We start from the raw sequence: 10,848 nt of genomic DNA, 5'->3' as shown, positions 1-10,848 counted from the left end.
CAAAAATAGGGCAGCCGGATCCGCCGGTGAAGGGGCGACTAGATCTCACGGATGACAAGCTCTAAGGGGCGAGGTGGCACCAGCATCGGTAAAATCGCCTCAGCTTTCTTCCCACCATATGTGTCGTTGTCGCACCTCCGTCACCACATTCGTCTCCTCCACGCCACCGCGTCTCTCCCATGGATGGATGCTTCAATGGAACCCTAGAAACGGATGTGCCACAACGCCGAGTCGCCGACTATGTTGCTCATGGTAGACCACCTCCGTCTCCGGGTGGTCATCTTCCGCTCGCCACTCGCCAGAGCTCCTACTCCACTGTGACATCCATCTTCACCCGCAGACGACTGTCCTCCGCCCATTCAACGCGTTGGAGAGATCCTCCTCTCAGTGCTAAGGATCGCCTGACCACGGACCTACTCCTCTAGCCGCAGAGTGAAATCGTGATGCCAAGCTCCGTAGTGCGCCAGCGCATTGCACAACCAAGAAACTCTGCCTCCCTCACCGCGCTGAAATATTTATGTTTTAATGAAAAAATTGTACTTCAATTTTGGACAAATGTAGACCTCTTTTTTTTTATGCTGGGCTGTGAAATTAAATGATTTTGTAGGTTGGACAAACGTGGGCCATGTATGGTTCGTGGTGTAAGCTATGACTGAATATGGATATAGATATGAAATTGGTGGAGAAAACAACAGTGACTGAAAAATAGGAGAAGCTGCTCGAGTTAGAGGATTTTTTGGGCTCAAGAGCTGAGTTCAGCCTCCGAAAATGTTGTTTGGGAGCAAGTCCCAGAGATGCTGTTATGGGCCCTTCCTTAATGTGATGGTACCTAAGCCGATCCGTCAATATTATTTAGCAAGTGAACGAATAGGTTTCAGCCTTCGCTCTCGCGACCGCGTCGCCCCGCGATCGGCCGCGCCCTGGCCCTTCCTCCTCTAGCTCTCCCTCACCCCTTCCTCCTCGCCGACGCCCACTGCCGAGCCTGGCCCGGGCGACGCTGACTGCGGCGGCCCCTGACCATTTCCCTCTCGGTTGCTCTCCGGTGCGGGGCGGAGTGATGTCAGGAGGTGTTCCTAGGCGGTGGCAGTCCGGTGCGGCGGAGGGGTATCCTGGTGCAGCCCGGGAGATCGGGTGGGCGGCGGCATCGCCGTTGGCGGTAGGGTGGCGCGACGGTGCGGCCTCGCGGCGCCCGCTCGGCCCAGATATGGGCCCTTTGTGTCTCATCTGGGTCTGGACGGGCCGACGGCGGGGCGGGTCGGCGACGTGGCTTCCGGGAGACACGGGAGCGGCGATGAGCAGTGGGGTGCTGGTGGCACTGGCGCCGCCCGGTTGTAGCTTGGCTGGCAGGGCTTAGTGGGCCCGATTTGTGCTTGGCCGGGCCAGGGGTGGCCTGGTATGCCCTGCTGCCGCGTCCGTACGCGACCGCGACGGTGCCGGAGGCAGCCCCCCCCCCCCCCCCCCCCCCCGCACGACGGTAGTGGATGTGGTTCTCTCACGCGTGGCTACGGTGCTGCTGCTCCCGTCGCCCAACGCTCCTCTCTTTGTCCTCTTGGCCTTGTGTTGGTGATCTCATTGAGGTAGCGTGGATGGCATCGCGATCGGGATGGCGCATGCTGGTGGGCGGTGAGTTGGCTGGTTGGTTCCGGTCCGGTTGGGCGGTGGGGTTTGAAGTGCGGGAGAAATCCTTGCCGGTTCCTCCGGCTCCGATGCGGTGACGTCTGCGGGTGTCACCATTCCTTCCTAGAGGGTGTCCGTGGTCTCCATCCCCCACTCCCCTCCGCATAATGGGGGAAACACTAGGACACGTCCGTGCAGCAGCGTCATCGCTTTCCTTGTTGAAGGTGCTGCTTGGTAGGCGGAGGATCGGAGCCTTGAATCGTGGTGGGTCGATTACAGACGGTGTGGCGACTGCGGATCATCCACACTTTGTCGAGCTGCCGATGTTGGCATTGTTTCTTCTTTTCTCTTTCTTTTTTTGCTTGATGTGTTGCTTGTCCCGCGTTTGCTTTGTGATCTGTGTTGGTTGCTTTGAAATATAAAAGAGAGGGGAGAATTCTTTCTGGTCAATATTATCTAGGAAAAATGCGTCGGTGATAACACGAAATTTGATGGTCGTTGGCGGAAATGTCAACCCAAGCCCAACACCAATGAGGCAATGATATTTGAAGTTAAATTAAACAATATTTTTAAGGTAATCACTCGGCTGCCCATCAGAAGTATGTATTACTAGTGACGGGCGGGCATAGACTCACCAATATCAGATGGTTAAGAGAGTATAATGGTGCCTCCAGCCTTTATCATGAGCTACCTTTGGTGATCGTCGATTTTGATGCCCGGCGATCTTGTTGTGTTTTTTTGAATGAAAAGACCGGCCGGTGTCTACCGATCAACTCTAATTATTCAGTGCTGTCACTGGCTCCATGGCCGCCGGTTGTTGTTGATGTACAGTACTTCTTCCATCTCAGTTTACAAAATATGAGCATAGTTTTATGTTATTGATTTGACTAACTAAATATGTATTATATGTTATTAAAATTATATCATTAGATTATCAAGCGGTTGTTGTTTTTAAACATATTTTATTATTACATATAATACGTATTAGTTAGCACTTTTGTTTCGGTATATCCCCTCATAAAACGTAGAAAGAAAAACGTATACTCATCTCGTACTATACATTATTATACTTTCTTTGTTTTTAAATATAAGTCTTTTTAGATATTTCTATACAAGACTACATACGAAGAAAAATGAGTGAACTTACAGTCTAAAATATGTCTATATACATCTCAATATATTTCCCTATTGAAATGTCTAAAAAGACTTATATTTAGAAACGGAGTAGTACATTACAGGTAGCCATATGTATACCCACCTCGCACTACATGTGTACAATGACCTGTAGTATATAATACGAGGTGGGTATACCTTATCTTTTGTACATTTTGTGAGATGTATCGAAGCATATCTCGTTAGTTGGTTAAATTTTTAATCCAAAACTACGCACATGCCTGCTAAACCGAGACTGTGAGAGTAGCAGGCGCAGGCCCAGAATGGTGGTGAACTAGTTGCAGTCGATCCACGACGAGCCGTGGGAATGATGCACGCGTGGTAGATGAACCTAGTTAGGACAGGCAGTAGCAGCACATGAATTCATTTATGAACTAATGATGCACGCGTGGGCCTAACAACAGTACATCCACAAAGAAGATTCTCTGCAGGTTAACCATGCATGTATATGTATATGCATTAATTCATTCAGTGAATGGATGTAGATCGACAAACTGAACAACATGAGTCCAAAGCACTGCAGTCATTCCGCCAGTACCGGTAGGATTAGGAACCTTCCATCTGTCTGCAGACGGAGTGAGCTCTGTCTGAAGCCGCCGTCCGTGGTCCGTTGCTGGGACGTTGCCACCAAACAACGCACAGCCCCTGTCACCATCGGCACAATGCATCCATCAGTTGACAGGTCAGGTTCATGTACAAGGGCTGGATACTCTAACTTAGCTAGATGTTAAAGTTAGTTTCTAGCTCATGACTAACTCTAAACTAACTCTAGCCAAAAAGGTGTTTGGATGATAGGGTTAGATTGACAATAGTTGTACTTGATGGACAAAGGAAAGTGATTTTTTAGTGGGTCCCTTGAGAACTAGCTCCAATTAACACCTATTATCTAATGGATAGAGAGAGAAAAGTGACTTTTTAGTAGGCCCCATGAAAACTAGCTCCAATTAGCACCTCTTGGATGGGCTAGTTTTTTTGGATGGGTTAGATGCAACTAGCTCCAATCTAACCCTCATGTTTGGATACTTTAGTGCTATTTGAGTCCCAACTAGCTTAAACTAACTCTAGCCTATGGATCCAAACAGGGCCAAGAATATATACGCAAACTCGGTGTAGTTACCTACGGAAGAAGGTCTGGTTGATGTATATGTTGCACAAGATGTTTTTTATTTTTGCTGTTGCAACTTGATTGTGGCCGTGCCGACATGGGTGTTGATCTTTTCAGCCACGCGTTGCACGGCCATGTATGTATGTAGGGTATATGTATGTATGCATGTCACCTTCAACAAAGAAGGTTAATGAAAACACACTAGCTTTCGGCCCCGGCCGTTCCTCGACAACCCCCTTGGCCTGGGAATATGTACCACACTGGCCGGCCGGCCTGAACGCACCGGCCGGTCCTTGTGGCACAAGCTAGTTGCTTTGGTTCGATGTCGTTTCTTCTGTACGTACAAGAGTGCTACCGTCTTGCTCAACCTTTACCATACGAAATCAACTCATTGGATGCATAGTACGTTCATACTCCCTCCCTCCGTTTGTCTCGAATTACATGTCACGGAAATAAATAGAAGCAAACATATTTGTTGTCATTTCTTGGGCAAATAATTAGGGACGGAGGGAGTATGCACTATATGTTGAAATGTTTCTGTCAACGAAATGAATCGTGCTAGCAAGGTTAGGAAATGTTGGAGACGTATACGTCGTGTGGTGGTGTGTATTAATGGAGCAGCTAGCTAGATCGGATGGCAGGGCAGGGCAGGGCAAACAGGTGGGGAGGTAGAAGATAGAACAGTCCCTGAAACGGAGACCTCACACCTAATCCGAGCGCACACCTGGCGCCCGATCCCGCGTCGTGCCTAGCCCATTATACTTATAAGATTCAGTCCACCATCTACACATACATACGTCGCCTTCACGCACGCTAGCAACCAAAAGTTGGCCCAAAAAGTTGGCCTCACTAATTTTACACTGCACTCCATCGAACCAACCAGTCGATGCAGAGAGAGAGAGAGAGAGAGAGAGAGAGGTCAATCGTCGATCCGTCACCCACGCATGTATCCATGTGCGCGCGCAAACTCTCGTGCAGCGACCGCCCATGCCCACTCGCGAGCGTGTACACATTAACAACCAACCCGAATTCCACGGTTTTCCACCGTGTATATCAATCATAGGCACGTACTATACTCAGCCTTGTTGTTTTTCTTCCTTGCAGATACAACACGTACACGTGGACGTGGACAACTTGGCTAGCCTCCAAAGGCATCTACTACTAACTAGGGCGCAACATGTGAAGCCAAATTACGGTGCATGCATGTGTTAACTTAATATAAGTACTTACTTGAGTATAGTGGTACAAATTACTTACTACCTCGGCAGCACGGCAGAGGCAACGACCCTAGCCGATCGAGCACAACTATATCTTGGTCTACATGCTGCGTCGGCGTCAGTTCCCCAAGGGACCGCCGGGATGACCGGAGCAACCTGTTGAAACGCTTCTTATACGCTCCGTTTAGCCCCCATGCCTATCTAGCCTGCTAATCCCATCACACATACATGAGGTGAGTACATGATCACTCTACTTCGCTAGTGCTACACCATCAGTTAGCTAGCTGGTGATCGATATGGGGAAGGTGGTCGTCGCAGAGGCCACGGCGCGTCAGGTGGTGGCCTTCGTCCTCGGCGCCGCCGCGGCGCTCACCATCGTCGTGCTCGTCCAGTACCGGGCGCCGGCCGCCGGGCTCAGCCGCGCCAGGACGCCGGGGCACTTCTCCGGCCTGAGATCATCATCCGGCGACCAGCACCACCGCCGCAACGGGACCACAGCACGTGCCGTTGTTGTTCATCATGCACCACCGGACAATCGTCGCCGTCCGGCGAACACAACAACAATCACAAAGCGCAACCCTTCCTCTACTGCCGCTGCTCTAAGTCATCTTCCCAGCACACGTCACCATGGAGAAAAGGTCAGTTCGATATCGAGTTTCTCAATTATCCGATCAAGTAGCTAGTTTCTTACTACTCCCGTAAACTAACATAAGGACGTTTAGATCATTACTTTAATGATCTAAACGTTTTTATACTATTAGTTTACGGACTGAGTACTAGTTAATCTGCTTTTGCCGATGAGCAAATTCAGGGCGGTATGGTTGAGCGCCAATACTACTTTCTTGCAGTGGCAGTTACCAGTCATGTGTTGCCGCTGAATCAATCAACCACCCTTCTTTTTGTTGATCTAACTTATCACGACTTGACGAGAGTCCGTCAATACCGTTGTCAGTTACAGATCGTTTCAAATCGTTCTAGAATTAATAACGCCAAATTTGACCAGAAAACAGTGCCTAAAAATACTGATGGATCATGCATGCATGCCATGTCAGGGAGCGAAGGAGGAGGCGGCGGAGTTCCGGGGGCTGGCGGCAGCGGTGGCGCGAGCAGCGACGGACGATCGGACGGTGATCATCACGTGCGTGAACCAGGCCTGGGCGGCGCCGGGCTCCCTGCTGGACCTGTTCCTGGAGAGCTTCCGCATCGGCGACGGCACGGCGCGCCTCCTCCCGCACGTTCTCGTCGTGGCCATGGACGCCGGCGCCCACGCGCGGTGCCTCGCCGTGCACCGGCACTGCTACCACTACACCATCCCGGGGCTCAACATCGACTTCGCCGCCCACAAGTACTTCCTCTCCAAGGACTACCTGGAGCTGGTGTGGAGCAAGCTGAAGCTGCAGCGCCGGATCCTGGAGCTCGGCTACGGCTTCCTCTTCACCGACGTCGACATCGTGTGGCTGCGCGACCCGTTCAAGCACGTGACGGCGTACGCCGACATGACGGTGTCCAGCGACGTGTACTTCGGCGACCCCGACAACCTGGGCAACTTCCCCAACACGGGGTTCTTCCACGTGAAGCCCAACGCGCGCACCATCGCCATGACGAAGCTGTGGCACGGGGGTAGGGGTAAGTACCCGGGCGCCAACGAGCAGCCGGTGTTTAACATGATGAAGAAGCAGATGGTGGCGGAGCTCGGGCTCCGGGTGCAGTACCTGGACCCGGCCTACGTCGGCGGGTTCTGCAGCTATGGTAAGGATTTGGGGAAGATCGTCACCATGCACGCGAACTGCTGCGTGGGGATTGGGAATAAGATTAAGGATCTGAAGGGCGTGTTGGGTGATTGGAGGAACTATACCAGGATGCCGCCGTGGGAGAGGCACCGGGCCAAATGGACCGTGCCCGGCGCCTGCATCAAAGCCGAAAAACAAGTTTGATCCATCCATTCATTGATTGATGGATTTCTCAGTCGTTTGTTACTTATAGAGTAGTTTAATTTACTTCAAATTGTCGTGAGGAGAATGAGATAGACGATCGAGTATACCTGTAAAATGATGTATAATCGGGAAATACAATGTATATTTATTTTATATATGCTAGCGAAAAAAACAATGGTTGTGTCGATGAGACTTGATTGGGATTCGCCATGTTCAAACTCACCACTAGGGATATAGTAAGAACCAGACGTGAACAGGGCCGCAGAGCACCATGCTGCTCTGAACTCTTAAAATATTTTTTCACCCCGTTTTATAAATAAATTACACGATCGAATTATATAATATTGACGGGGATGCTGCCTTACAAAGCAAATCGAAAGGTTACATCGTAAGCCTAGAACAAGCCTAACACCTCGCCAAGGCCTGGATAGAGACCCCTCAGCTCTATGACAACGCCCCTAAGAGGGTGACGCACGCGAAGCGTCGCTGCTGCCGATCCTGAGAACATACAAATGTTTTCACTTCAAGCCCTAGGGCTGGGACGCCAGCGTGCACCAAGGAGAAGGGAGGCTGCCACCGAGCCTGAGCACAGACAAAGGTTTTCACTGCAAGCCCTAGAATTGGGACGCCAACTTGCATCAAGGAGAAGGGAGGCCGCCACCGCCACTCGCACACTATTTTCGGACGCCAACCGTCATACCGCGCCCCGCGCCGGCCGCCGGTGCACCCACCACGAGTACCTACCACACGCTGAACCACGGTATCGATGAGCCCAACTAGGGCCAGTAACCACCAGAGGGAAGTCCCACCCCGGATCAGGCGCTGAGGAGGGGCCCATGCCACCCGAGGCGACAACAACCCCCAGGGCAGCCCCCATGCCACTCTGAAGACAATATTTACCCTAACTTCACGATGGCCATTGCAGGTTTAAGGCGATGGCATCACACGTCTTATTTGGTGAGAGCTTTGAAACATCGCAAACTCAAGGGTCGTCAACAACAACATCTCTACCTCGCCCTTCATCATCATTTCAAGAAATGTAGTAGGGTCCAACGCCAACCCACAAATTTCCTCATGCATCCGTCCGCTTTGAGGCAGTCTGTGAACTCAGATGCGGGAGTCGGCCATCCAACTAGAGTTGCTCGATGTCAAATTTGTTGATGCATTAGAATAAACACAAAGTGGTCGTATATGGACTCCAAATTCGAAGCAATAGCTTTTATAAAGAAGGGATACTTTTTTGTGCCGGCAATTCACCAAACTGTTTCCAAGCATGATGAATATAGTAGTAGTGGATGGTACCCGACAGGGTGGCTGAAGGAGAGGGGTGAAACAACAGCTGCGGAGAAGCGGGGTGGAGACCGGATGAAACCATGGTGTGACAGAGACACAAAGTTCCGCCTAGGGTGTGGTGTGGCGGCCGGGATGGTGGAGTTGCGTTGAAAGCAAGAGAAAAAAGGGAAAAAGAAAAAATGAAAAGGATGAAGGTGCGGGGTCCGGGGAGGTTTTTTGGATGGGCCCGGAGTGTCGGTGGCCTACGTGGCTATTATCTGCACTTTCGTAAAACCCCAACGTTTGTTTCTTGTTTATTGGTGAAAATATGTCCGAATCATTCCACAGTCCAATACATACCCGCGTTAAATGACAAACTGTATCGGTATCATACGTCCGAGAAGTTGCAAGCAATTTGAGGATGAGCGTTGGAGATGTCCTTATGCCTAGAGAACAAGCCTTTTCATCGGCCTTTTCATTGCCCTTATGGATTTGACAAATCTTTTAACCTTTTCAATTATTATTTTAACTTGAGCTAAATTCATGGGCTGCAAACGCCATAGCACGTGGTATTGAGCAATTGTTGGCATGACGGAGGAAACTTTGGGATCCGTCCCTGTCGTGTGAGACTGATAGGAGCAGCACATCAGTCCAAGACGATGTAAGCAATTAGTTATGTACTCAACAAGCCGATGTCGTTAATCAATTTCTGGAAGAGCTAGCTGGCGATCGTGCACCCAACAAGCCGATGTCGTTAAGTGTTGGAGTTTAGGCTGGTCGGAGCCCGGGGAAATGGTGGCGGTTGAATTAATTAAGGCGCCAGAGTCTGATCGACAAGGTTGCTAAAAAACCTATAGCAATCAAGCTCAACTACTACGGGACAATTTCGGTCTCGTGCACGACAGATTGCTTCGTGTTGGATGCGCTGCCGCTGGATGTTTGTGAGCTCACGTTGTTTCTAGCGTCAGAAATGGAAAATCTCCTTTTCAAATTGTGGTAGACGACTAGCAGGTAGCTCAACTACTTAACATCAATAGGAAATAGGGGCCAAAACGAATAATCCTGCATGCCAATCGTCGATGAAGGAACCGTACCACGGATCAGCCAACTCGATGAATTGTATTTATCGGCGGCAGCTAGATGAACCACCTACCTAACAAAACATGCATGACGAACTGGTCTAGCATCAGGTAAGTACACGAGAGAATCATCAACTATGCTACTACGTGCGTGGTACACTCACCGCTAGTATATACTTCCAGGCCAGCTGCTGGCTCTGAGTACCAGCCCATCAGTTCGTACATTCCCGGGGTTCTCCGGAGATCTGCAGAGCAGAGACAGAGGAACCGTCCGATCCATCAATCATGAACGTACGCACAGCAACCAGTACCCGAAGCACTGTTCCTTCCATGGAAGGACCATACGCAGAGCCAAGACGTGGCCTGTCACATCGGCACAGCGCATGGGCATCGCTTGAGAGTTTTGTTTGATTGGCGTGCTATGGAAATATGTCCCGGAAAATGCCAACACGGGCAGGCGGGTTGCCCTCAATCATCTACACACGCCTACCTAAACCGTGGATTAGTCGCCGCTGTTGCATCATGGTCCCGTGATCCTCGGCACACCGAGACAGCATAATATCTTGTGATCACTATTGCGACGTGTGTATGTATCAGTGGCCATTTTGCCGCGCAGGAACTACCTCCGTTTCAAAATATTTGAAATTTTAAGTTTGCTTTAATTTCAATTTCCTTAGGTTTGGCCGATTTTAAAGAAAAATGTTACTAAGACCCACAACATCAAATTTACATCATATGAAAGCATACTTTATGATGAATTTAATAAAGCCAATTTGTTGTTATAGATGTTGGTATATTTTTCTATAGACTCCGTCAAGTTTAAAGAAGTTTTACTTAGGACAAACCTAAAACTTTAAATATTTTGAAACGGAGAGAGTAGTGTGTAACCCTCTAAGGAAAGTCAGCCATGTCTTGTCGTAGCAAAGGACAAAAAGAGGCGGAAACATGCATTCATGATTCATTTAACGAAAGAAAGGTTTTTACATGACCTTCCGATACAATTAACGAAAAGCAGGGCACCCAGACCCGGTGCATGAGAGGGCCACAATATCTTGCGGATGACGAGCTTGGTGTGGTGAGGTAAACGACACTATTGGATAGGGAGAAGGAGTCTGATGAACATACACCACGGAGCAGGGTGATTATAATTTGATGAATGGAGAAGCGTGGCAGCGACGATATAGTTTGGGGACAAGAATCATCCAGCTCGCCATGGATCATATAATGTGGTGCTCACCCATGAGGGCCTTAGGGCATCTCCAACAGGACCTAAACAATGACCACTATATACTAAGGAGGAAAAACATGCTAGAACTGGTCCCTAAGCCAACCTCTTAAGTAGAGAGGCATAAAAAACCACTCCGAGCCTCTTATGTTTCACTTATTTCATACGCTTCAAGACTTTCCATCTTCCCGTCCGCATAGGCCATTGCCTCTCCGCACGATGGCGC

General features: G+C 49.7%; 1 protein-coding gene across 1 annotated transcript; it reads left to right on the top strand.

Moving 5' to 3' along the window:
• The first annotated feature begins 5,180 nt into the window (after window positions 1-5,180).
• Window positions 5,181-7,201, top strand: LOC123399528 (uncharacterized protein At4g15970-like). Its single transcript, XM_045093927.1, has 2 exons — window positions 5,181-5,750; window positions 6,165-7,201. Exons 1-2 carry the CDS (start codon window positions 5,409-5,411, stop codon window positions 7,044-7,046), a joined length of 1,224 nt encoding a protein of 407 aa, XP_044949862.1. The 5' UTR covers window positions 5,181-5,408; the 3' UTR covers window positions 7,047-7,201.
• Window positions 7,202-10,848: the final 3,647 nt, after the last annotated feature.

The sequence above is a fragment of the Hordeum vulgare genome, chromosome 5H (assembly GCF_904849725.1).
Source record: "Hordeum vulgare subsp. vulgare chromosome 5H, MorexV3_pseudomolecules_assembly, whole genome shotgun sequence".
In the NCBI taxonomy this organism is placed as follows: domain Eukaryota; kingdom Viridiplantae; phylum Streptophyta; class Magnoliopsida; order Poales; family Poaceae; genus Hordeum; species Hordeum vulgare.
Note: the sequence above shows the minus strand (reverse complement) of the source record. Positions and strands in the feature narration are given on the sequence as shown.